The 27,818-nt window shown below is 41.9% G+C and overlaps 1 protein-coding gene across 2 annotated transcripts; it reads left to right on the forward strand.

The window, feature by feature from the left end:
• Positions 1 to 983: 983 nt before the first annotated feature.
• Positions 984 to 25,497, forward strand: MAML1 (mastermind like transcriptional coactivator 1). 2 transcript variants are annotated; one of them, XM_086621595.1, is made up of 5 exons: positions 984 to 1,352; positions 10,953 to 12,362; positions 14,692 to 14,961; positions 18,831 to 18,945; positions 21,087 to 25,497. In XM_086621595.1, the coding sequence occupies exons 1-5, from the start codon at positions 984 to 986 to the stop codon at positions 22,076 to 22,078; spliced, it is 3,156 nt and encodes a 1,051-aa protein (XP_086477721.1). In that variant the 3' UTR covers positions 22,079 to 25,497. The 2 variants fall into 2 exon arrangements, with proteins under 2 accessions (XP_086477721.1, XP_086477722.1); XM_086621596.1 differs by having other exon boundaries at positions 1,005 to 1,352; positions 10,956 to 12,362.
• Positions 25,498 to 27,818: the final 2,321 nt, after the last annotated feature.

Below are 27,818 nucleotides of genomic sequence, written 5' to 3' on the forward strand. Positions count from 1 at the left end.
CATCTGTTTGGCTTGCTTTGTCTAAGTCCTCGCTTGTGGTTGATTCGAAGCGGCTTAGGAAGCACCTTCAGCAAGCGATGGAGAATAGGTGAGGATATTCTGTCCCTGTGAGGTGATCAGCCGTTCTCTTTGCCACAGGACGGCGCGTCCCACTGTTCCAGGGCCAGGCGCGAGGAGAGCTGAGGAAGAAGAGGCTCTGTCGGGCGGAGTTGCGGCGGCAGAGGCTGTCTCTGCCGGGGGCCGGCAGGTGAGCCGGGTCGGGGCGGGCTCCGCCTGCTCCTCCCTCTGTCAATCACCGCTAGCTCCGCCTCCCGACGCGCCTGAGTGGCTGCTCCGCCGCTGCCCCGCCCCCTCTCTGCTCGTGCCTTTTAAACGCTCTCCAGACAGCCGCCCTGCCCGCCCACGCCTCTGCTGCTGGATTCGCGCTTCCGCACCTTCCTATTGGCTCGGAGGGGTGTCCCTCACGGCTCGTGACGCGCGACGCGGCGTGACGTAGCCCGCCACCCAGGAAGCTCCGCCTATTTATTCTCAGCTCGGCTCTTGAGGGGAAAAACAATTTCAAGATGGCGGCGGCGCGGATAACAATGGGGAGTCGGGGGTTCGGGCCGGCCCGTGCCTGAGATCGGCGCCCGCCGGGCCGCGCCGCGCCGGGGGGGGGAGCGGAGCGGGCTCCGGGCAGGCCCCGGGGGGGGGGTGAGCAGCGGCCGCCGGGCAGGGCTGAGGGAGAGGCGGGGAGCGAAGCGGCACCGGCCTCGGGGGAGAAGGAGGAAGTGGGGCGGGGGGAGCCGAGCGGGCGCCGGGCCGGGCCCGGGGGGAGGAACCGGGGCGGGGGCGAGCCCGGCGGGGAGCCCAGGTAAGGCCCGCGGGAGGGGGAGGAGCGGCGGAAAGCCGGGGAAGACCCGAGAGGGGCAGCCCCCGCCATGGCGGGGGCCGGCGAGAGGAGCCGGTGAGCGGCGGCGGCCGTCCCCCTCGATCTCCGGTCCATGGTGCTGCCCCCCTGCCCCATGGCGGAGTTCGTGGTGCCGCGGCACAGCGCGGTGATGGAGCGGCTCCGCCGGCGCATCGAGCTCTGCCGGCGGCACCACAGCGCTTGCGAGTCCCGCTACCAGGCCGTGTCCCCGGAGCGCCTGGAGCTGGAGCGCCAGCAGACCTTCGCCTTGCACCAGCGCTGCCTGCAGGCCAAGGCCAAGCGGGCCGGCAAGCACCGGCAGCCGCCCCCGGCGCCGCCGCCGCCCGCGCCCCCTCCGCCGGCCGCCGCCGTCGCGGGAAGCGCCGAGAGGACTGGAGCCAACGGCCTGGACGCCGAGGCGGCGAGCGGCGAGCAGCACGGCCGCAGCAGCACGTTGATCGCGGTAAGGGGCTGGGCCGGGCCGGTTGGGGCCGCGGAGGGAGCCGGGGGTCGGCGTGGCTGTGCCCGGCTGGCACCGTGGGGTCTCCGCTGGAGCTGGCGCCGGGCTGAGGAGGGAAAACAATCGCTCACGGTTGGGGCGGTGGTTTGCGGTGGGAGGGCTGAGGTCGGTGGTGCTTCACGGAGTACTCGTGTCTGCCCTGACAACTTTGCAGCTAATAAGGCCGGGTTTATTTTCTCTCTGGTCACCTTCGCGTGCTGGAAGAGCGCATAAAAACTGCTGCCTGTTGAGGTGGGAAGAGAGGTTGGCTGCCTGTGATGGGTCATAGTCATTCAGAGTAGCGTTCTGTGAATTGCAGTTCTGGCCAGTTCACCTAAAATGTCCCTGCAGAAACTGTCGGGGAGGCATTAATACCGCGGTGGCTTCGGATATTTTGTTTGTTAGCTTGCTTAATGTTTTTCGTTTAGGCTCTCAGGGTTTAGCGGAGTTGCTTGATAAGGATATGTTTATTACTGAGGGGGAATTTCTGAGACAATGTATCTATTAATTTTGGTACATATTGGAAAGAATTTCAGTGGAAAGGCAGCTACTTATTTGCCACTCGCTGTAGTGGGTGTGAACGCTATGGGAATCCCACTCCACCCATTGAGAACTGGCTTAGCTCAAAATCTTAATGTTTCTCTGGCTTCTCTAGCATTTCTGGTTGTCAGGATGTATTCATATAGCCCTGTTTGTATATCAAGATAGCTATTGCTTAACTTATTCCGAGCCCTTTAAATATACTGCTGTGTACTAATGCGTCAGTAATGTAGGTTAGTAGGATAACCTCTTAAAGGTTGCCTGTCTTAATACTTGTCTGCCTTAAAACTAGGTGTTTATAAATGGTGGCCTGCATGAAAATGACATAGTGCTGTTGTGTCTTTAAAAGGGGGTACTGGATTAACCTGAGACACTTGCAGGTTACCATATAGATTAAATCATATTTTTAAGGTGGGGTGTGTGTTTGATGAGGATAGGAGCGAAGGAGGATGTGATCCTCTGCTGTCTTAGACCTCATTTAGTACAGTTTTTAAAACAGAATCATGATAGAGCTTACTCTATGCTTTGGTGTGACTGGACATGTGAAACGATGAAACACAGGACACATCGAGGTCATCTTTAGTGTAACTAGCACTATCAGCGAGTGTGCAGTTTGTAGGATGTACAAGATCAACTGAAAATGTTGTTCAGCTGAATTATTTCTATTCTTGCTAATATATAATCTGAAAATCTAGGACATACTGACTTTTCTGACGACTAAGGTACTTGTGACACAGTTAAGAGCACTGCAGGTGATTGTTGAAGAGGAGTCTTTGAGGAAGAGAGGAAACTTGGTGCATTCCTGACAGTCATTCTGTAAAACTTTCTGGGTAGCTGTTGTTTAGTAGACTGATCTCGAATGTAAACTTGTGTCAGAACAAAAATGACTCAAACTCATATTTTATTACATAAAGACTCGGTAGGATTTCTGTTTGTTTCCTGCCTGGGCTCTAAGGCTTTTTGCATGTGGGGCTCTATCCATTAATAATGTGTATTTTTGTTCCGAAGAGCTCTTTAGCATGTCAAATCCTGTTGTTTAAACTGTCACCACATGTCTTCATATTGATCTTCTGAAAGAAACGTCTTTAATTCATTGGTGTCGTTTCTTTCAAATCGCTTTGGATGTGGATTTGATCTAATTAGCGTCCATTCTAATGAGGACTCTCAACGGCAGTGAGGTTCTGAAATAGCTGCACATCTGGGGAAGCCCTTGTGCAGGAAGCTGCTGCCAGTGGCCAATTTACACAACAGAAGAGGGTTTTAGTGTGTGAATGACTCGTCCTCGTGCTGGCCGGCTGTTTCCTTCCTAGGGTACATGACTGTCAGCTTAATTGTAGCTGCTGATTCATCACCTCGTTACTAGGGTATAAAGTTGGTTTGCTTAGTAATTCAAGTTTTGAAAAACAACAACAAGGACGACAAAAAAACCCTCTTCTGCTAATTCTTTCCTTTGGTGTAAAAGGTACCTCTCTAGGTTGGTGTGTTACCTCTAGCAGTCGTGTAGCTGTTATCAAGACCAAGCATGTGCTTTGTACGGGAAGGACGTGGGTTTGGTTTATGATATTCAATCAAGTTTGGATTGACGCCAAAATTATCTTGTTTTAAAATATCCTGGGCACGTTCCTTTCAAAAGAGTGCTGCTAGATCAGTTAAACATACATTATATCAGCTACCACTGCTGTTACGATCCAGAGTTTTCCATGAAGCTGTGTATGAATCTTCTCTTGAAAACTGGTACTTTGTGTTGAAAGTTACTGAAGCATTTATTTTGATCTTTGAAAGAGAAAGCAACTCCTGTCAATGTAAAGGTTTTGTGATCTAGTATCAGAGGTCCTGTAGTAGAAGGACGCGGAGCTGCACCGCCACAAGTGTGGAGAGCGGATATGTGTGCTCCCAGATCCTGTACTTCAGAGCATCTTCTGCAAATTCAGAATAGTCATGGGGAGCAGGATGGCACTGCCACTTCCTTCTTAACATCTCGTATGATTTTTCATATGCCCAAAATCAGATATTTTCTCTTCCATTAGTCTTTTCTCTGTTTTAAATTCTGAAGTTGGATGGATCTTGCTTGCAAGCAGAACTAAGGGGTAGATTCTTCCTTTGTTTTCTTACTAAGCAGCTCTAAAATTTGAGCCACAGAAGCCAAGAGAATATAGCATTGATACAGAAATACCTTGGATGATTTTGTGTACCATGTAGGCCTGTCTTGTCCTTCATTTGAGGAAAAAGATGAAAAACTTGGTAGCTTTTTTTTTTTTTAATTTTGAGATCATTATATAATGGGAAGTTCAGATCTTGAAATTTACTTGTTTAAGATGATATTGTTAGGACTATATTCAAAGTAGGAGATGCTTAGTGTTTGGATAATGTGTTGTCTGTCATGTTAATCTTTTATTTTTGAGAAGCAGAGAAGTTGTGAAGAGATAGAGGACTTATCCCCTGGAACGTTTTTTCCTCTTTGCCAAGTTCTGATTTGAGAAAGTTAATTCTGATAATGTTGTTTTAAATTCTCTGCAGTAGAAAGGTTGGCTTCCATGTATTTCTCTGATGGGCTGTAACGTAGTGTATCCCTGAGCAGAACAGAAAGTGTTTCATTGGCAAGATCTGGATTTTCATCTCCACTCCTTGTTTTATGATGTGATCTCTTGGAAGGAGACCTGCTCCCTCTTTCTTACTGTTTTGTCCCCTACCTGAGACCAGTTGTTGTGCAGATGGCTTGCTTTGTCTAGGGCTGCCACAAAACCACAAACAGTATTTCTGGAATGGGCAGAGAAGGTCTAGTTGGTGGCCTGTCTTGTGAATTCTTTGTGTAAAAGCTGAAGAGTAGACAAACATTTATTTGGGAGCGACAGAAGTTCTTACATTAACAATAGGTAAGTTCTAATTTAAGCAAAAGCACCAAGTAAAAATTTAAAAAATAAATGTAAATGTAAGGAGAGCCAGGCAACGTTTCTTGGTTGAAAAGACCTAAAGTGATAAATTAAAGGGTGTAGATTGCCTGAATTGCACTACCAAGCATTAAGAGCATTCCACTGACGAAGCTCAGGCTGGTACAGTAACGATTCAGAAGACCTCATTTTTGTGTTAGCTGTGGTATAGGGGTGTTAAATTGTGAAATTGTGTTTTACCACAAAAAATAACAAATTATTTCCATGTTATTTATACCTAACTATAGCGCAGTGTAGTCTTGCCACCATTGTTTGTTTTTGCTGACAAGTCTGATAGTTTGTTGCCCAACAACTCAGACAGGTTTTTCTTTGTCTCCTTTTAATTCTATGTGAGGTACTGTTGTATGTTTGAAACGTTTCCCTTCCTAGATTAGTTAGATATGCAGTGATGCTTCCTAAATTGTAAGGATCTGGGAGCGACTGATCTGCTGCTGCTGTTTTAAGTTCAAGTGAAGTGGAGGATCCGGCATTGCAGCTGAAGGCACAGCAGGTTTGTTGTTTTTTTTGATTGAGCAGAACAATTCCTGTAGCAGAAGCTGCCCCTTGTGACTAATGCAGGCTTGGGATATTTATAGACCTGCGTATCCACAGCCCTGCTTCACTCCAGCAGGCAGTCACCCAGATACAAAAGTCTTCTGGAATTAAAGTAAAAGTCAAAATTAATATTGGTCCAGGAGTTTGGTTCTGACAACACAGTGGAATGCAGGAACACACTGGGTAATAAAACGCTTTCCGTGCAGGGGGAGTGCAACTTTGGAAGCTGTGAGTAGATGCACAGTAAATGAGGAGGTCTTACTATGTCGTGCAGTCAAAATGTTATGTTTTCTATCCAAAATTCATACGCTACGATTTCTGATATTTGCATTGTTCCAGCTGGAGAGGTTGGCATCTCTGTTGCTTCTGTCCTTGGCCAGGCAGGAGAGGAGAATCTGTGGCTATAGAGGACCTGCTGTAAGATCTGGTTCATGGGAGCTTATCTGTGCTGCAGTGCCACCGCTTCCATGGCAGAAAAACAGATATATTCTATTTCGGCTTCCCCTTCTAGGTGAGAATGCTGGCATTTAGCTAGGAGGCATATTGGAACTAGGTTTTCATTATGTTTCTAGAGTAATATCGCATTTATTTGAAAGTGACCAGCATTATATTTCTCTTGCTGGTATTTCATGACAAATCCTTGTAGACATAACTTAATTTTGAGACTGGAAAGATAAACTTATTCCAAATAAAATACAAGAAATTAAAGCTCTATTGAATCCTGTAAGAATATTTTAATTTCTGTAACAAATGCTTTAAAAAACTAAACAAGAACATTATATGGAGCCTAAAAGGCGCAGTATAAGAACAAGATTTTTTTAAAGTTACTAGAGTTTTACAAAAGTAGTTTAGTTGACTGTCCTCAGTTTAAAAATGCTGCATTGTGAAGGGTTTCTTCCTTTCAAGTGAACAACGTGAACTAAACTTTCATGCTTGTTAAGTTCTAACGCATTGAAATGTCATTATTTTCAGATTATTATCTAAAACTATTTTCAGGTATTGAGTGTTTCACACTGATGTTTTGATTACTGCAATTATCTTTTTCTCTCTCTCTTTTTTTTTTTTAATAAAAAAAAAAAAAAAGACCAAAACCAAAAAACAAACCAGAAGAACTTTGTGGCACTGCTTTGATCAGTGACTTATGCCCCTTTCTACCAGGGCAGTGAGAGCGCACTGCGCTGTTCTCTGAAGTTTTGAACAATGCAAGTGCTAACAGAAAAGCTGTAGATGAAGTTTTAAAGCTTTTCCCATTTCTTCTTGTTGGGCTTCTGTGGTAGTTGTGGACAGCTTTTATGAAGCTTTTATGACTGTTCCTCTATTAGTTTGGATACTTTGGATAAATGCTTTTGGGGTAATAGTTTTAGGCAAAGCTAAATAGCAGAGATCTTGGAGGCTCCTCTTTTGTTGGGAAGTTGAGTAGGCTGAGAAAATGAGAATACGTTTCTGTATCGGATCTTGTGTCAATAGAAAGGATTTGCTCATATGTTAGAAATAAAGTTGATTGATTCTGCTAAGGAAACCATGGACAGCATACCAGAGGTCCAATGTGCCTTACAGAATGATAGTGGAAAATAAAATTAAAGCTAAAAGGATATTCCTAGAGAGTAGCAAGCTATGCTTCACTTTTGTCAGTGTTTCTTCTTTTCTTTTTTTTTTTGCGTTTTGGCAGAAGAGAACAGGTTTTTCTTGCTCCGAGAACTGTTGGGGCAGCTCGATATGTAGATAGCTTGCAGTCTGACTTGTATCTCACATGCTTCTTGTTATTTTTTCCCTCAAAACCAGATTATTTGGGGAGACATAGACAAATTGGGAAAGAACTCAGCTTATATTTCTTTTTCTCTTAGGAAATCAAGAGCTGAGACAGTATGTAAGAAGTGCATATAGGAAAGGAATTTCACAAGAGAAAGTTGTTATTTGCAGAGTAGTTATATGGATGTATTTGGTGTGAGAATTTTGGGTTCTGTTACTCAAAATTAAACATGAGTAAATAGAAGATTTCAAGATATATTTCTAATGGCAGAGGAGAAAAACCCACTTTTCTAACTTTTGGCTCCCACAAATTTTTATAGCACTGTCTTTTCTTGAGAGAGGAAAGGAGGTAGACAATGGAACACCGTTACTAGGTGAGTTTTAAGCTGGTCAGCTGGCTGTATTGTAGGTAGCCAACAGGAGCATAAATCTCTGTGGAGACTTGCTACCACATTATCCAGGTATGCTTTTGAGGCTTTTGAATGTGAAAAGTGAACTAGGATGCAAGTGCAGTTGGTGAATAGCTTCTAAAACTTAGAAGTTAAGTGTCCTGATTACACTGGGCTCAATCTTTTCTGGTACGGGTAGAAGATAAGCAGATTTTCTTCTTTCCTGTGTCTCTGTTGGCTGTCATGTACAGGTAGGATGTCTTTCAAATAATAGCTTTAGCTGAGGTGAAGCAAGGCTGGAAGCAGTCACCTCCAAATTTTACTTGATTAGTGAATTTATTGAAGTTATTTTTTCTTTAATCTCCTTTTTTGACAAAGCAATGTAGTTTTAGGTGAAAGGAGGAGTTTGCCTAGAGCAACTAAGTCAAGATGTCACCAAGAATCAATTATCTGAGTGTTATGACTGTTAAAACCCATATAGATATGAAAGCTCCTATATGTTTTTGTTGATGGAAAGAGCCTGTGATGGACATTAGGGGTCTGTATCTTTTCCTAGGCTGCAGTAAGTGTAGCTTGTAAGTGTGGATGATTTAATCTTAGACTAATTAGCTGCATATATTGCAAATGGTGTAGTACAGTAGCAAAGACCTTGGCACAGATTCACTTCCGGAATATTTGTCCGGCAACTCAGGTGGGTTTTGCCACCTGTGAATTGCGGTGTGCAATTACAACTATAATGCTACTAAAATCCTAGTTGCCTTGAGTTGCCTGTATGAATTACAATTACAGCAGTGACCCCAGTGGGCATATATTCTGTTTTAATATCGAAATTTGCCACAACTATGAGAAGAATATGTTCAGTGTATGAAACTTACGTTATTACTTGTATGTCAGTTTTCAGGGAGTGTGTTTTTTCCCTAGTGATTTAGAACTAAGGAGGATCCATTCCCAAATTTTGAGTGATTGACTCATTGTATGACCTTGGTCAAGTTGCTTATCCACCTTGGACTTCAGTTTTCCCAGTTGGAGTATTAAGTAAACAGAAAGGAAACTTGTTGAAAGCCTAATGCTGTGATTGAGTTGAGGCTTCCTTGCTTTCTGGGTTTTTTTGCCTTTTTACAGGAAAGTAAATTTTCATTATTCTCTGAAGTTGATATTTGAAAAATTCACTCTAGATCTGCTGCTCCAGGCTGTAGACCTAATGTTCAAATTCAGAGAATTGGAGTTCCAGCCTCCTCTGCAAATGTGCACCTCGCCTCATCCTACTAGGTCTTCTACTGACCTCGCTACTCTGCTGCTGTTTCCATGAACCATCTAGAAGATCATAGTTTCCTTTATCTATCCCGCAGATAAAAATACGATTTTGCTGCTACCTATGCAAGCATTAAACAAATAGTGTTTTTTCCAAAGATCAGCTAACTGTAGACTGTTTTAAAAAAATTACACACAATTAACTGTGAACCAGTCCTTCTCTCCTTCAGTCGAAGAATGCTGTTGCCCAGACAAGTGCCGTAAAATTCTTCTGATAATTTATGCTGGCATACAACCTCTTGCTTGATTGCTTGAGATCTTGAGGTTTCCCCTGTTTGTTCTTGGATGAGGCCGTTTTCCCCACGGGTTAGTGGACTGCATTGTGGAGGCTGCAAGTAATATTAAAATAAGCATACTTGTCTTGAGGTTCGTTTAATGAGCTGCTTTTCTGCCGTCTGAGAGAACTGTTGTTCAGTGAACCACACTTGAGACAGGTGACTCTTTCTGGGAGTTCTCCTTGTGTGTCCTGCTGAGATGTACAAAGGCATCTCGTACAGGTCAGGCGAGCTGATGGAAGTTTTCCCTCTTTCAGTGCACTGTGCTGTTGGATCAGTGGCTCTGCCCTACAGGTTTGTCTGCGTTGGTGTGGCGTTCCAGCACAAGCAAAGCACAACTTTTTTTTACAAAACGCACCTGAGGGAAGGGAAGGTTTATAGTTGTCTTTGATGTGTGCACGAATTCTGTTTTCAGATGTTTTTGAGGTCACTGGAAAGGACTTTATATCGGAAAGAATGCTGCCAGGAAAGAGAAGTTGAACAAAAGCTCTCAAACTCTGGTTGTGAAACTGTTGCTGTACTCTCTGGTTGCTCCTAGGTGGCACTACAAGAAAAAGAATATGTGCATCCACTAGCCATGAGAAGCCAACTGTTGAGCTGGTTGGGGCTCTGGTGGTCATAGTGCAGAGAGGAGCAGCTGGCGAATATCCTAGGAGAAAGGAGGAAAGGAAAAAGCTTACTCTATTGTGATAGAACTGACTGAGCTCTGAATTGCATTTTACATAAGTGTGAAGCAGTGGTCACTTAGTGACAAACTGGTTTTACAGTAGTGCCAAAAATGTGGTTGTGTACAAAATTTGTATACATAGCTCTTCAAAAATTATCATCACAAGAGAAATGGTTCTCTTTTTCTCTAAATATTTAAATGTGAGACTGCTTTATAAAGTAGTCTTACGGAACAATTATACTGAGTACTGAGTGTACATGGGCCAAATAAAATACAGGCTTTTATTCTCATATAAAATTTGAATCTTAACATTCTTCAATATTTTTCATTTTGAATGGGGAAAATGATAATATAGTCTAGTTCACGGCCATTTCTCAACTTTTTGTTGTTGTCAAAATGTATGGCAGCTTTTGGTTTTGTTTGAAGGAAGGGGCTCAGTTTGATATAGTACATATCTTTTAAAGTTGACCCCAAGAGATTATAGTAAGGAAATAACCCCATGTGGTGACTTATAAAGCAAATCTTATAAAAGTTTTTATCGGTTTTGGGCCCCTCACTACAAGAAAGACATTGAGGTGCTGGAGGGTGTCCAAAAAAGGGCAGTTAAGCCAGTGAAGGGTCTGGAGCACAAGTCTCATGAGGAGTGGCTGAGGGAACTGGGGTGTTTAGCCTGGGGAAAAGGAGGCTGAGGGGAGACCTCATCGCTCTCTACAACTACCTGAAAGGATCTTGTAGGTGAGTGTTGGTCTCTTCTTCCATGTAACAAGCAATAGGACAAGAGGAAATGTCCTCAAGTTGCGCAAGGGGAGGTTTAGATTAGATATTAGGAAAAATTTCTTCACCGAAAGGGTTGTCAAGTGTTGGAGCAGGCTGCCCAGGGAAGTGGCCGAGTCGCCATCCCTGGAGGTATTTAGAAGATGTGTAGAGGTGGTGCTCAGGGACATGGTTTAGAGGTGGACTTGGCAGTGCTAGGTTAACAGTTGAACTTGATGATCTGGAAGCTCTTTTCCAACTTAAATGATTCTGAAGCAAAGATCTAACCTTTTTTTCCTAAAATCTTTTATTCAACGCTAGACAATGTTCTGGTAAGAAATGAAAATCCTGGTCTATGAAACATAAAACTAACTAACTAAAACTTTCCTTTTTTTCAGCAGCTTCATGAGACTGTGAAAAGAAAGCTTGATAGTGCTGCTTCCCCTCAGAATGGAGACCAGCAGAATGGCTATGGTGATGTCTTTTCTGTGTCCAAGAAACTGCGTCGTGATGATGGTCTCGGAGTGAGTGGTTCTTCAAATGGAATGCCCCCTGTGTCTCCACTCCATCATCTGGACAAGAAATCTGGCACTGGAGATACCTTACAGCTTAATGGAAAACATCCGATGGGACTAGATGGCATCAGCAAGAAGTGTCTTCCAGATTCCAGCCTGCAAATGAACGGAGGTGGTGATGCTGATGACTCTTTTCCTCTGAGTTTGAACAAAGAGCTGAAGCAGGAGCCTGTAGATGATCTTCCATGTATGATTGCTGGAGCAGGGGGTTCTATATCTCAGAATAACTTGATGCCTGATCTTAATCTTAACGAGCAAGAATGGAAGGAACTTATTGAGGAGCTTAATAGATCAGTGCCCGATGAAGACATGAAGGATCTCTTTAATGAAGACTTTGAAGAGAAAAAAGATGCAGATTCTTCAAATTCAGCTGCACAGACTCCATTGCCACAAGATATTAACATAAAGACTGAGTTTTCCCCAGCACCCTTTGAACAGGATCAGATGGGATCTCCCCAGGTTAGGTCCACTTCATCGGGTCCAGCATTTATTGGTGCTGCTTCTGTACCTGTAAGCACCGCTTCTCCAGCAGTTGGTAGTTCTCAGGCTATGTTTCAGCCTTCCAGTCAGTCAATGACTGAAAATCCTAATCAGCCCATGATGCAGGCATCAAACCACTCTCAGAACGTCCAGAGGCCTCTCCCCAATGTGTTGTTACCTGGGAAGGGTGCAGGAAGTGCCAAAGAAATGTCTTCTGCTCATCAACTTCAGCAGATTGCTGCTAAGCAGAAGAGAGATCAGATGTTGCAGAACCAGCAACAAGCTTCTCAAGTCCACCAAACAAATCAGATGTCTACATGGCAACAGTCTGGGCCTTCTCATAGTCCACTGACTGTCCCATATACCATGGAAAATCCCACCAGTCCATCAGTTTACCAGACAGACTTCAACAATCAGAAACTCATGATGCCTAATATGGGAAATAAAAGCTCACCGAGAGCTGGCAGCAATTACCACGTCAACATTTTGGGTCATCAGCAAAACAGCTTGAACCAGAACCCTGTGAGTAGTCAAGGCTCTATGCTAGACTACGGGAACACCAAACCCCTTTCACATTACAAAGCAGAATGTGAACAGGGGGTTACAGTACCTGGGCAGAACAAGACTCCCATGTTGGCGTACATACAGCAGCGCCAGCAGCCACCGCTGTCTCACGTGAGCGATGACCAGAACGGGATGATCCTGCTGAAACCGAAGTCTGGAAACCTCGCGTACCGACTGCCGCACAGTCAGGTGAATGTTCTGGTTCTTGTTACCTTTGGTTAGTAGCAGATTCCAGGTTTTGCAAGAGGATGTTGGATAGGTAAGACTACAGATTACTTGGTGTTGTTTCAAAGCAGTTGCTGCGTAATTCTAAAGAAGAAAATGATGATATGCAAGAAGCTGAGACAAGAATCAAGAACTCTGTTTTCTGCTGGGGACAGTTTTTAATACTCGGTTCTAGGTCGTGTGGTGATGTGTGATTTCCATCTTCACATACTTTGTGGGCAACAAATTAGGTCACGCTTCATAGAAGCTTGTACTTACAAAGATAAATAGATGCTTTGTAAACTCTTGCCTAAAATAACTCATATAAAACCGTAGCGTTAAAACGGTGTTCTCAAAGAAGCTTTGATTTCTTTACCTTGTTTTTAGCCCCTACTTGTGTCAGAGTTGGCTTACTATAAAAAGACATGCCTTTAGTTGCTGCTTTTTTGGAGAGATGGAAGTGGGGGCTGCATTCCTGATTTCTTGGGTGTTCCTTGGGGCTTTTCAAATCTAAGAATTTGTTATTGGTTAAGTCTCTGGGGATCGGGGAAGCATGGGATAGGAGAGAAATACATCTTTAAGAATGAATAATAGTCAACTTGAAGCAATATGCTTCAGGTTTTCTTGTAAAGGAAAATTCCCGATGGTGCTTCTTTGCCTTGTATATAACGGATACTACAGGTATGCTGCAGGTGAAAATTTATGTAGGGGATGGAGATGTAATTTGTTGAGATTCTGTAACATGCGCCTGCAATGCACGTACTAGAGGGCTTGTTGAGGAAAAAAAGCCCTTTGTTACAAGGATTAAAGCTCCTCTAGCAAAAGCTGTTGGAGATCCAACTCTAGTTGTATGTTCCCTCAACAAAACAAAAACACTGAGAAAGACCTGATTAGTCTGTGACAAAGACCACACTGATACACAAATAAAAATCTGAGATGAACGTGTGCTTTGTAAGGCACACAAAAAAATAATCTCTTTAAAAGCTAGTGGAAGTAACAATCTAACAACATTTTGGTGGGAGAAGGGGAAGGGTCGAGATGATTGTGTGTCTTGCGTGTGTCCCCCCCCCCCCCACTGAAGAACACGAGGGTGACCTTGCATCCACACTGCTGCGCTCGCACCGAATTGCCAGAAATACTGATGGACGCTGCTGGAGAATTTCTCAAAAGCTTGCACGTAGAACAACTCAGCACAGCATTACCTGGGTTTGGCTCGTGATTTCTTTTGCAACTATAGAGAGTGAGAACCAACAGCTGAACCTGTTAGCTGAATTCTAAACTTGAAAGTAGTATTTGTTTGCATAATTAGAAATGAGGTTGAACTGTGCTTAAAAATGATAAAAATTGTGGGTTTCAAATGGATTTGCCTGTACAAAGAGGACAGTATCAGATCTTGAATGCTAATCATTCCATGTTATTTTTGGTTATCCCAAGTTACAATCTGCAAAAAAAGCAGACTTGTGAAAAATTAATAACAGGCTATCCATAGTAGTATTTCTCTCTGTGGAATATGATGATGGTTGGATTGCTGGAAAAATAATGTTAAGGCTCATTTTGATCAGTGATAGCCGCCTTCCCTTTCATCTGCAAATAGTAAATACTCTGGTACTAAAAAAGGCAACTTTTAGGAGGGGAGGCGTAAACACTTGCTGAATTAAGTGTTGACAGAAGAGGCAGTGTTTAAATAAATGCTTTGTATAATGCAAATTTAAAACATAGTTTTTGAAAAGCTACTACCAAGGTAAACTGAAGCTGGTGTGCCTGAAGGTGCTGTTTGTTAGTGGTGCCATGAGCAGAGGCACCCAGAGCTGAACTCACCTATTTGAGCTGGACTTTGGGAAGTGCTTTGAGACTGAAGTTAAAGGCTCTATTCTTAAACGGTGTGGAACTTCTGACCTTAACTCTGAACTGTCACTTCTGTGTCTAGCACTTCAGATGGGTTTGTGGCTTGCTTTAATTATCTGAACTGGAAACTGTGTCATGCTTTACCTTTTCCATTAGAAGCTTCACAAGTGAAGAAGCTATTGCATAAAGATGGCAAAATATAAGGAACTGATCTGATTTTTTTTAAATAGTAAATGCACAAATAAGCAATAATTGACAATTTCTGTTTTTGAGATGTGTTATGACTCTCCTCCCTGCGTAGACTTCATTTATAAAGTCTTTCTCCTTTATCCTGTAATATGATAAAAGTAGTACAACTTGTGGTCATTGCTGTGAAAGTGCCTTTCTCGTGTGTAACTGCATACAGTCTCTAAATTCGGGAGGACTAACCTCTTTCTGTAGCTCATGTCACTTTTTCTATGTTCTGCAGGATCAAAACCCTTCTCCTAATGTTCCTCGTGTTCCTGTTTCTGTCCCGGGCCCTGGCGTGGGTGCCCAGGCTCCAAACGTCTCCATGGCAGGTAACCACAGCAACCCACCTTATCTTGGCAACCCGCAGCAAGCAGCAGTGATGAAGCAACACCAGATGCTGATGGACCAGCAGAAGCAGAGAGAGCAGCAACAAAAGCACTTGCTTATGGAGCAACAGAAGCAGCAATTCCTAATGGAGCAGAGACAGCAACATCTTCTGGCTGAGCAGGTGAGAGGGGCCAGCAGTCTTTTTGTCTTTGCGCTGATTTGCTTTGGTGGATGAAGCAGCATTTGAGATACTGTTGAACAGTTACCACATTACAAAATAGGAGTGTAAACTACAAGATGCTTCGGTATCATAAATATGATTGCTGTTTCTATAAAAGTAACCCAAACACATAGCACTTGATTGCCGAGGCTTATTTTTTTCTGTTGCTACAAGGCACTGTGGTGAATGAAGAGAATAAAACAGGTAGAATTGAGTAGTGTGAAAATGCAAGACAATACCTACATGGAGAGAAGGTATTGTGCTAGTGACGGGGTAATTCTTTGTTAAGGAAGAGAAGGCAAACGAAATCTGAGGAAAAAAATAAAAGATAGGGTTGGGATACTGTTAGTGTGTTTTGTAGAGCTTTAAAAATGGAAGCAATGAGCAAGGGACTCTGTAAACTCATTGTACCTTCTGCCTTTCTTCTCTGTTAGATCCACAGCAGTTCAGGTTTCAAATTTTAAAACATCTTTCACTTGTTTATTTGGGGAAAATAATTAGACATCTGCATCCAACTTGCATCTTATCCCACCAAGAGAATTCGACTCTGCTGTCCATCAGACTGCAGAAAGGTGCTTTAGTGTCTCTCAGGGAAAAGGGCTCCTTGTGTGAACCTTTCTAAGCTTTAGACCTTTTGCAAGTCTTGCAGCTGGGAATCATCCCAAAGGGCCTTATTCCTGTCATCGGTGCTCTTCCTGCATTTTCGAAAGTCTATGCAGGCACGTTCTAGGCACTGGCACTGCACATACAGAGAAAATACCAGTATCTGGTAGGGGGAAAGTGAAGATGAATTTTCAAAGAAGGTTTGTGAAACCCAGGGAGAACCTGGTATTCAGATCTTCTGGAAAAAGTGTAATTATCTGTGTTGCTAAAAAGTTTTGTCGTGGAAGATAATGGGGGGAAAGGAAGACCCATGGAAAGCATTGTCTTTGAGGATAATGGGAGGAAAAAAAAAAGAGCTAGTGGTTTAATGGAAAAAAAACCCACAACAACAAAACAAAACAAAAAACACCAAAACCTGCATTTATCTCTGAGAATTTAAAAAAATAAAAGCTTGAATGCTCTGGAGTCCTTCAACTAGTAACAGTTGGGAATGTGTAATTTCCTTAATTTTCAGCACTGTTAAAAGGTGATAAATGCCAGTGTTCTCAACTTTAAAGCTGGGAGTCGTTATCCTGGTAGATAGGATTTTCACTTTAATAATCGTTTGGAATATGGAGATGGTGAGAGAAGTCAGGTAATGGTGGTGTGTATGTGTGAACACCTTAAGTTTTGTTGCAGCAGCTGTCGTTCAGAAGCTTTATTTGAGAAAGAAGGAAGTGATACAGTCTCCTCTGAACTGAAAATATGTGAAGTCTTGGTTGGGAGCACATTTTGAGGGAAAGAGAGTAACAGAATTTGCAGTATTTTGTAGCTTATGGCTGTGCCAAGTCCTAGCTAATGGATTTTTTGATTGCTTGGAGACTTGTGTTAAAATTGAGGACTGGATTGAGGTGACTGAAAAGCCTCTGCAGTTCTTGACCCAGTGTAGATAAAAACATAAGAATGTGCTTGGCAATGTTTTAAAGCAAATTGTATGAACGTTGGTAAAGATATATGATATTTGGGTAAAAATACAATTTGGGCTAAGGGAATATCATGGTGGAAACATGGCTTATGTTGATAAATACACTATCAAAGACTGAAGATAAAGAATGTCCAAATCTTCAATAAAACAATATTTTCTATATTATTTCTGTCATCTATAAACTTAAATAAATAAATTGAATACTTTTAAGTAAATTACTCCTTTTTGGATGCCTTGTATGTTAACATCAAATGTCAAAGATTACTAGTTGTTACTCTCCCAAAATGTTAACAAACAGGTGGTCCTTGAAAGAAGGTGGGAGAAAGGAAGTACGGGGTGTTGGCATCCTGCTTGCACGTTTGCACCGCTGGTGGATGGAGATTATTAGAGCTCTTGGAGCTGTGGCTCAGTGGGTTTCCAGTGGGTAATGGACCTAACAGATGTCAGACCTCTCTGAACAGTGGGGTGGTGTATTAACAGGGTGATAAATAGCATATCTCAAACAGTGGTGAAATATTTTTCTTCCTACCTATTTACTGCTGCTTAGCCAGCACGTTGCAGTAGTAGATACCAGTGTTGTAAAAATATTTCATTCCTGCCTTAGTTACAATAACTACAACTAACTTCTGCATCTTGTATCTCTGTAGAGTGATACTGGCACTCTGATCCCAAAGAAGGAGCAGCTTTGCTTTGGAGTTGAACAGGCTTGGATATTGCATTTGCCACGTTTCTTGGCCTTGTGCTACCCAGTCAAGCTAGGTCTTGTTAGCATTCTAGTTTAATATTTCTTTCTTTGGATACACAAGATACTGGATGTAGTTTTACAAAAAGATTTCTGAATTGGTTGATCTTTATTTTGCAGGAGAATTATAGTTTCAGGTAGTCAGGTAGCTTTAATGCCATTCCCTGTGACACTAAAGCTTTCTTTTGCATTTGGTATTCTGCATCCTTTTTTTTTTTTTTTTCTTTTTTCTCCCCCACCCCAAGCCAAATTCTGCAGTTCTTGGTTTCTCTCAGAACTATGGCATCTCTCCTTGGCTTCTGTGGTCAGCGTCTTTCTGGTTTGACTGGTCCTGCAAGTAGCAGGTCCTTTCTGTCAAGCAGCCTGCCCTCGTCATTCCTCTGCATGTCTCAACAGCTTCGCAGTTGTAGATGTTTCAAAAGGATGGTAGTAATGTGTATCTACCTCTTTGTTAGCTTGTGCTCCTTTCTTCTTTAAAGGCGTATTGCTTGTGTCTTTACTCCAGTACTCTTGGGAGGGAATTTCTGTCCCCTCGTGTGTCCTGTGCAACTTCAGATAAGTAGGTAGCTGTGCATTGTATCACTACAGTTATCTCAGAATTTCAGTCCGAAGGTATCTGTGGAAGAAGAGCCAGAAATGCTGTGCCTGATATGTTTCGTGTTGTAAAAGCAGCCTGTTGGCTGTTTACACTGTCAGGATCTCTGAGAGATTCCCTTTGAGGCTTTAAATCTAATTTTCCCCAAAAGTTTCCTGATGGAAAACTTGCTTATTTTATTTTTCAAATGCTTTTACCATAAAGTAGGTATGGGTTGAATGTGCTTTTAAAGAGGCAAGGTTATTTTGAGTCATCGGTAGGGTTTGTTTCAGTTGTTTGATGCATCGTTCAGAAAATGGTTTTGAACAGTGGTAACAAAACCTGTATAGCTTCTGTTATAAACGTAGTTTTACAGTTTTCTGTAATCTTCTAGGAGAACCCGTCGTCTATAAGGGTTTGTGTATATTTTTGAAAACAAGGGCTAGGAAATACTGATATAATCAGTTTTTACTTTTCTGTGTAGCATTGCTGATGTTTATGACTTGTCCTTTAGTTTTTAAAGAGATGTCTACAATAAATTGATCTGGGGTGAAGAGCAAAAAAGTGTGTGTGAATTTTTTTTGGTACACACTTTTTGTACCTGTTGGTGCCTTTAGAGTATTGCTAAAAATGTCTATTGATTATGTTAGTGATTAAAAGACTAACAGCTCAGATTTTCAGTGTTTTAATGGCTTCAGACATGCATTACAGTAACACCTATAGTACGTGCTGTTGTCTCCAAGTTCCTAGTCTTGTCACTCATTGGATTAAACTGACTGTGTTTGAACCTTGAGAACAAAGCTCTGAAGAGAGTTTTAGGCTGCAGAAGCCCCTTTAATTACCAGCTCCACATAAAAGTATGCAGATAGCTTGTTTTTATCCCAGATAGTCACCCTTGGGAAAATCTTGGCTTGTTTTCTGATTGTCTTGCGTTGGACCTTTCCTAGGAGAAACAGCGGCAGCAGCAAGAGCAACAGCTGCAGCGGCACCTGACTCGGCCACCTCCCCAGTACCAGGATCAACCCCAGAACCCGTACCAGCAACAGGTTGGACAGTTCACAGGTCAGTAAACATGGCAGTTGAGGTAATGGCAGAAAGAAATATCAGGAGTGAAAAACAAGGTGTCTTGAAATTTCCTGGATTGGAAAATTTCCTAGCAAATTCTAATTAATTTATTACAACATCTTCCCACGTCACTGTGCCTTGAAACTTTTAGACCTATACTCTGATTCAGTTGCAAGTTAACAGCTTCCTCTGTCCCAGATATCTGGGACAAGTTAAGCTCCTGATGCTTTGGAAACAGATAAAATTCTTGAGTACCTTCATTGATCTAAAGGCCTCTTTATACCCTTTCCCTTTACAGGTTGTAAATTCTCCTTAACTTTCATGTATTTGTTTGATACTAGGATTCAGGTTTTTTTTCTGAAGCCTGACATCACTACTGCTTGTATCTATCACAGGCCCTCATTAAATAAAAATGAATGTTGTATTATTTCTCTCACCTACTAGGATGAGTTTAAAATTATTTTAATATTCTTATCCCTGCCACCTTTAGAAGAGAATGCAATTTGAATTCTCTTTATTACTTGTTAGTGTCCTACATGTGTTTTTTTTTTGTAGGAGCAGCAGTTTGGTATGTCTTCAGTGTATTAACACCGATAAATAAAAGATGTTGTTACCGTTAAGCTGGAATAGCTTCATGAATGTGGAAATACTAGAGAATAGTAAAAACTCATCTCCCTACCTGAAAAATCCTTACTTAACAGGGCATCAAAAGCCACCTGTCTTTTTTCATAAACCCGAAGTACAAAAAAGTACTTACTCCCTTCATTTTGATTCCTTACTTTCTATGTTCCCACAGAAATAAATACTGAGGGGAAAAGATGCAAAGAGAGATGTGATACCCTCATTCCGACAGTGTTTGTGACTGCAGTGTCTAGTAGAGCTGTGACTGGGTTTTGTTACTTCAGGGCAAAAACTTGATACCAACACAAAAGGATTGTGTCTTAACAGAGTGATCAGTAGCATCCTTCAAATATTGCACTGAAGCATGTCTTTTTCTCCTGCCACTTTTCTACAGAAATACAGTAGGACCTGTTAGAAATAGAGTATGTTTTGCTATTGTAAACATCAGTATTATTAAAACTATTTTTCCTTGTTACAATGATTGTAACTATGTTTTGCATCTTAAATCCTGGTATGTGTACTACCTCTTCACTGCGCTGTTCCAGTAAGACTTTTCCTTCTCCTCTCCCAACATTGGTGGTTTTATGGTGTTCTTTTTTTGATAAGTAATTCGATATAATTTGAATTCTGTCTGAATAAAATTATAGTTGAATAAAAATAAAATTAATAATACTAGAGAGCCAATGTTCCTTAGCTATCTTAAATATGAAAAAATTCTGGTGCTTGCTTTTTGGTTTGAAAGAAGAGAAAGTACTAGTGTAGGTAGATTTCTCTGCTGGACTGTAAGAAATGTCTCTTGTATGCATTACACTTCAGTGCTTTTCTTTTTTTTTTTTTGCTATAAGTAGAGGGCTGTTTCTTCTACAGGAAGAAACTTATTTACTCAGAATTTACAAGAACAAAGGACTTTTTTCAGTTTGAGAAGACTCATTTTTGCAAATCATCTTGTTTGGTTATCAGCATTGCATATCAACATAGCGAATATTTTGCTGTGAAAATGCAACAGATACTTGGCTAAAAATTTCTGAAAGCTATATAAAATAGAAGAAATTTCTGGAATTGTGAAAACACAGGACTGGAAACCCTGCAGTTGTACAATGAGATACACAGTGTATGCATAGAATAACTGGCAATGTGTGTGTGCAGTAAGTGGTATTTTTTAATAGCGTAGCAAATTGTGAATGCACTTCAAAGTATGTGTGTGTACCTTTGTTCACAAAGAAATATCAGAGTCCTACCTTTAAAGTCTAATTTTTTTTTAAATTGATAGTGCTGAACTCTTAGAAGTGGTATTCAGATTTTTTTAGGACATTGACATATCTGTGTTTGAGATCAAGGCGGAGGTGGTAACTGGAGCAACAATTGGCACTTTAATTAAAGTACAGCTGTCTGTTGGTTGCGTAGGCTGGTTTATACAAATGTAGCTGCACCTCCTTTCTGGATTATAGTGTCTGCAAACGTAGCTTGGCTCTGGTTAAAGCGAGGTATTTAATGTACGAAATATTTCTGTGTTTCAGGGTCATCTTCAGCCATGCCTGGGGCCAGTAATTTAGGACAGTCCAGCTCCAGTAGTCCACGGATGTTTCCTCAGACCCAGAACATGATTCAGATGGGACCTGGACACAGTTCTGTTGCTCCGCTCCAGTCGGGCTCCAGTCAGCAGGATCGGGGAGTGACTCAATATACCAATATGCAAAACATCCAGCGAGGAGGATTATACAATTTGGCGTCTGGTATGACACAGATGGTTCCCCAGCATGCCACGCAAAGTGCCAACGGACAGCCACCGATGCAGAGACAAGGCAGCTTGGGCCAGGGTGCTGCCGTTCCTGCTGGGTATGGGCAGAACACCTTAGCAAACTCAAGTATTTCTCAGCAGCACAGTAAAGGTGCACTGAATCCAACCTTGTCTAAGCCACAGATGGCAAGAGTACCAGCTGCTATGGGGGTTCAGAATCCATCTTGGCAACACCAAGGTATCCCTAATATTAACAACCAGACGCAAGCAAACAGTGGCTTAGGACCATTTACTGCCAGCTCCTCTTTCCACATGCAGCAAACTCATCTGAAGATGGCCAACCAGCAGTTTGCCCAAGGAATGCCTCAGGTAAGCCTAAGCACCAGCAGACCGATGACCTCCATGAATGCTGCTGTCTCTGGGCAGATGTTGTCATCATCTTTAGGTGCGCAGCAGCGGACAAACCCGCCTACGCAACAGCAGGTACCCTCCCAGCAAGTCTTGCCTGGCATGAACCAGACTGTTCCAGATCTGAATGCTTTCAGCCAGAATCCCAATCAGCAAATGCCCAACAGAGGTAATCTGCACTGTAGTCAAGGGTACCCTGTGAGGACAACCAGTCAAGAACTGCCTTTCGCCTACAGCAGCCAGTCGGGCAATAATGGACTTCAGAACTTAACTGGTGACACAGATCTGATAGACTCCTTGCTGAAAAACAGGACTTCAGAGGAGTGGATGAATGATTTGGATGAGTTGTTAGGAACTCATTAAAATGGGGCTGAGGGTGGGGGTTCTACTTTTTTAATTATTTCATGGAGTGTAAACAACACTTGGACCAAAAAACCTGTGGCATTGAGGAGACTTGCAGGCATTGGAGGTAAAGGGTTGGGAAAGGGACTGGAGCTGCTTCTCAGTGGGTGTTGGTACATGGTCGTGGTGCACCGTGCAGGTCTGCAGGAACAGTGCGCTTTATCTTGGTGTCTCAAGGAGTCGCACACTTGAACAGGTCAAAAAGAACCGTGCGTGTCCTCGCCAGCCTTTCGGAAATCTCACTTGCAGTGTTCTAAAATTATTATTTTTTTAATTATTTAAAAATAAAAGAAAATTCCACAGAAATAGCGCAGAAAGAAAGCCAATAGTTGCACAAATTGTGTTTAGGGCTTAGTCTCCTGCAGCTATTACTTGCAATCATTATTTCTTCGTAGCTTGACATGCTATTATAGTGCTGTCCATCAGACTTGGGACTTTTTATTTGAGAGAAGAGGCCGGATGCACCTGAGTACGCTTGCAAAATGTTTTGAATTGTTTCTCTTCCCCATCGCTGAAGCATGTGCCTGTACTCAGTAAGCAAGTGATATTTCACAGTAAATATTTCTAGATGCTGGTGATAGATGAAAGAAAGTATTAAAACCTGGCCAGTTAGTCTAGGTAGTCGTCTTAATAGATTGTAGTCTTTTAAGCTGCAGTTTGCACTCTGTTGTAGAGAGGCACAGTTCTTGGCTTATACCTTGCTGTGTTTAAAGGGGGAATTTCTTATGGGAGAACTTTTAAACTATAGTAGGTTTAACATGAATTGTAAAGCCATTTACTTTGCACCTGTTCCTTCATAACTTATTTCCAAAGGTAGTTGTATTTAAATGAAGGCTTTGCTTCATGACAGCTCATCTAGTTTTCTTTGTTGTAAAAAGTGAAACTAACTTTTGAGATCGGTTCATTCCCCAAAGTTAGCAGTGATGCAATGAGCACAAGACTTTGTCACTTCGGGATAAAAATGAGGAAAAAAGAATTTGGCTGAGAGGTGGAAAGTCTGTATCAGCAATAATAGCACAGGCAGCCTGGGAGAATACTTGTATCAGGGTTGCTCCAATATGGAAGTCTCCCCCTTTAAATACTTTTTTTTTTTTTAATACTGGGTTACGAGTTTGATAATCTTTCTGTAGACTGGTGGATTTACTTCTTTAATATCCCTTGAAGCAGATGCTGGTTCTTCAGCTCAGCCCAAGGAGACCTTTTATCCATATGTTGGGGTCGGTCCCAGAAAGGACAAAAACCACAGTGGGAACAGTGAATGTTCCAAAGTCCTTACTTTCTACCAAAAAAATCCCTTGTCCACCACCAAACCACCTTGCCTTAACCTTTATTTTAAAATGAAAATAAAGTTGAAAGCTTTTGTTTTAAATGCACAAATACCTCTTCCCTTTTAAATCCACTTTTTTGGAAAACTCCTTTAAACATTCTAACCAAACCCAGCGTTGTGATTTAAAAGCAATTTCCTTCAACACAGACTGGCTTCTTCAGGAGTTTTCCGCACTGCAGAGGTGCGTGAGAGAGGGTTTTTTCAAGAGTGGGTGAAGGGAAGTGAAGGATAACCTTGATTTCAAAGAAGGAAAATATTTTACTGTATCTGCAGCTCCTTTATGAGACAATTTGCACTTTTAAAACTGCTTTTTAACACTAATTCTTTAACCCTTTCCAAATATGCATAGAACATGGTTTGTCCAGCACACTTACCTAGTGTGGATGAGTTACGCTCTGTTGAACAGATTCGATATTGTATCATGTTGAACTGTTGGTGAAAGATGTGCATTGATCAGTGGATCCCACCGTTGAGGAGTGGATAAAACTTCACGGAAGCAGATTTAATCCCTTGTAGAGCTTTTGAAAAGGTAACATAAGGATTGTCTTTGGATGGGAAGACAAAGGTGTTAGTGACTTTGGTTGTTGACACTTCTGATATTTTCTAGAAGTAGTTGAGATGCAAATAACCGATGCTCACTTTTCTTATACTGGCAATCTAAGAAAAGAGCTAGTGAGTTTGGTTTGCTGTTAAGTTAAACCAAAAACTAGTCCAAGGTAAGTGTCATTAGAAGAGTATAGATATAAACTAGCAGTGGCAGGGGAAGGAGCGTTTGCTGTATTTTTATTTTTAAGGGTTAACTTTGCACCAGTGTGCCTTCCCTTCCTGTTGGGGGTGCTTGGGACCTCATAATTTCAAGTGACATCCTTCAGTGTCACTAGTTTTTTCTCCCCCTTACAAACACTTGAGAGAAATAACAGGGTAGAAGGATTCAGCTTTTCTTTCTTCCCTGTTTAGGTTGTGGTGAAATCTGCTACGTTTTCCGGTAGATTTTGCACACAGGCTTTGTTCTGAATAAGTCAAAATACAAAATACAATCCATCCAGTTGTGATTTCTTACTTGGAGGAAAAGAACATCTGCTCTTTGCATTATTACTACCAAAAAGGCAATCCAGCTAAATGTCCAGGAAAACGCAGGTGTACTCTTTCCTCCACTGTTTCTGGAAGCTAAGGTGGATATTGCCCTGCTTGACCAGAGGGTTTGTTCAGGAAGGTATCTAGATTTGACGACAGGGCCTTTTCATGGTACTGTGGAACTAAAATTTAAGTGTGATTCTAGGCAAACTGGCTTATAATGCCCGTTGATTTTCATTTGTGGACAGAATCCAAACAGCATTTCACCTGATAGAAAAAGCAGCCCTCGCTTCTGGTTTTGGTCCCTGTCCACACAAACGTGATCGGACTGTCGGAAATACGGTCTCACTGTACCGAAGTCAGAACAGTTCAGTGGGAACGAAAATCCGCTTCAGATGTTCATAGGTGCATGGGTAGGGCTGGGCTTTGCCCTGATGCCCCTTAACGTGTCGCTGTCTGTGTGTGCACTTGGGCTCTCCGTTTGCTGCAGCTTCAGAGCAATAAAACGTATCTCCCCTGAACTGCACCCAGCCAGCCGCCCATGGCTTTATTTATAAACTGCGGTTCTGGTTGGGTGGGAAAGGTGAGAGTGTCACTGTGCAACATCCACTGCCTTCCAAAAACCACCATTCAATTGAAAAGGGTGCTCAAAATTTTGTTATACACATTTCCTTTGTGTAAATAAATGTTTACAATTTTATATTAAAGATTTGAATAAGAGTTAGATCTTCTGACTGTATATTTTTTACTTTTTATAGATTTTAAAACTATAATTCTTTATATATGTGTTTGGGGGGGTATTATGGTAAGTTTTATGCTTGTAAATGGAGAACAGTTGAATTTGATGCTAACCTTTATGAATTTTTGTCATTGAAATGTATGAAGAGTCCATTAATCCCCTTATTCTTTTACTACAATTACTGGTGCACACCAAAAAGAAATCCTTCACTTCTGTTTTATCATTATAAAATAAATATTTTGCTAGTGTATTAAACTTACATGGTGTGACTTTATACATTTGTGTGAGCTGAGCAGAGTTCAGTCCTGTTGTTCCTAGTGAGATGGTTCCCTTCATCCCAACACACAACTAAGGCTCAAATTCTTCTGCTGTGTCTTCCCAATTCTTACCGTTTCAGAAAGTCCATTTAAACAGGCCAGAACTGGAAAGAGGTCTTAGAAAGCTTTTCTTTGAAAGCAAGGCTTTATGCTACACCCCCTGCTTCTGGACTTTCTTTTTTAATGCAGTTGTAGACCTTAAGCTGGGAAATACGACTGCGGAGGTGGTTGTTACTAGTGAAAAAGATGTCAGTAACTACTCAAGACCTCACATGGGCAAAATCGTTAGAGTTCCAAAAATATGTTCAGATTCCCTCAAAATAACAGGCCTTAGAGGTTCAAATTGGTTTCCTTGAGACTTGTAAAAAGGCAAAGATTATGTTTGTTTGACATAGGCAGATGGCACACAAAAAAACCCAAACAACCAACAAACTGACAAGTGAGGAACACGTACTGCAAGAGTGAGTTAATGTTTCTGATCAAGGACCAAAATACTGGCAGCAAGTTGCATGAAGATTTTGGCTTAAGGCTGGTAAGGTCTCTAAGCCACTGCATAGAGCTGGTGGGTCAAAGAGGCTGTGAAAAATAAGGGCAAAACAGGTCTCAGAGTCCCTCCTGGATTGTTGAGCCTCTTAAGATGGACATTTACACGTACATTGGTTGGAAGAGAAGTAAAGCAAGGATCTGTGGCTCTGTCATGCCCGAAGGAGCCTGGCTTTGGTGGGCTGTGTTTGGATGTTACTATGTTCCTGTTAACAGGTTATTACTTGACGAATTACTTGGAATTGAACATTTCAAAGCAATTCTTTTAGTGAATCGTACCGCTTGCAGCAGACCCAAGAATTCAGTTATTTGTGTAGTATTTCCTGTTTGTCAAGTGAACCTTGCAACTGATGGTATCTAGTCTTAAGTTGTAAACTAAAGTCTCCTCCAACCACAGATTTAGCAATAGTGATAAAGAGGAATTTGCAAAGTGTGACACACGCGTTTCTTGCAATGGCTGTATTCGTTTTACATGTTACTGTAATTTCAAGCATCCCCTTATGTCATAGGAATTTTAATCAGCTTCAAAAACTGCAGGATCATTCTCCAGACATTGAAGTTGATGTCTTATATAGCTGTTCTGTTTAAGGCCCCAGCTCAGAGCCTTCAGATTTCCTCACAAAGTGCATCCTGACTTACCCGAGTATATTCCTACTCTATGAGTTTCGAGTGGTGTTTGGGGAAGGAGGGGACCTGCAACTTTAGATGCTTTTGAAGAGCCAAATGTTGTAATAAGTAATAATACCAGGATGAGCTGCTTCTAGCCCATGGGGAACTGAAGTTATTACTTTATTTTGCTTTATTGTCCCGTTAAAAGTGCTGCATTGTATTTCATGTTCAGTAAAACAGAACTTTCCCAAACTGTCCCCCTTTGAAGTGGTGTGCACGTGCATGTTTTTCCAAAGATTTTAAGGAGTCAGTGGCAGCTTGTGATCAACCTCTCCCCAGAAACTGATGGGGTTTTGTTTGCTTGTTTTGTTTGCTGTTTAGTGTTTTTCCTGAGGCTAACGTTACTCTGTAATGGAAGTGTTTTCTAAAGCCTGAATTGTTTGTCGAAATGGTGTAAGCGGAAGTAGACTCCTTGTGACGTTTCCCCTCTGACTTTTACATTAGACATCTCAGATGAAATCTTGGGTTGCCGATAGATTCTGTTAAGGTTAATTGCTTTATTTCTATTTCAGTCTGGTCTGCCAGCAGTCTGGAGGGTCACAAGTCATGTCTTGAGTGTTTTGCAGAGAAAGGGAGCGGTTTTGCTATGCTACGTGCATGTTTTAATGCAAATATAGAATTGTACAGTTTTTGTAAGTGTTCAATTTCATAAGCTGTCATGGTGAGGCTTTGAGGTGACGAAGATCCAAACCAGAAGAACCAACTTGACGCATCCCACTCAGGAGAAACTGAATGTCTGGTCACTTCTTGTTGGTATTGTACTCAAATTCTGTAGGAAGGTTTTTTGTGTGTGTGACTGTACAGAGAGAAATGCAATGACTGGACCATATCCTGTCCCCTCTCTCAATCAAAATTAAGGGAAAACCTTAGCTGATAATGAATGATACCTTTTTTTCTCCTTTTTGGTTTTAAAAACTTAAAAATCAGAGTCTTATCCGTATAAAGTTGTTTCAAAACACAGGATAACTTTTTGAACTGATACATATTTTGCTTTTGTGGAGTGTAGAGAAAAGTTATTCAGGGCTAAAATAC

The sequence above is a fragment of the Tauraco erythrolophus genome, chromosome 16, assembly GCF_009769465.1.
Source record: "Tauraco erythrolophus isolate bTauEry1 chromosome 16, bTauEry1.pri, whole genome shotgun sequence".
Classification (NCBI taxonomy): Eukaryota; Metazoa; Chordata; class Aves; order Musophagiformes; family Musophagidae; genus Tauraco; species Tauraco erythrolophus.

Bases quoted from the DNA above. Each gene is read 5' to 3' on its own strand.
- MAML1 (XM_086621595.1), top strand. From the start codon at position 984: ATGGTGCTGCCCCCCTGCCCCATGGCGGAGTTCGTGGTGCCGCGGCAC. The intron at 1,353-10,952 runs GTAAGGGGCTGG...CCTTTTTTTCAG, and splicing joins GCAGCAGCACGTTGATCGCG to CAGCTTCATGAGACTGTGAA. The intron at 12,363-14,691 runs GTGAATGTTCTG...TATGTTCTGCAG, and splicing joins ACCGACTGCCGCACAGTCAG to GATCAAAACCCTTCTCCTAA.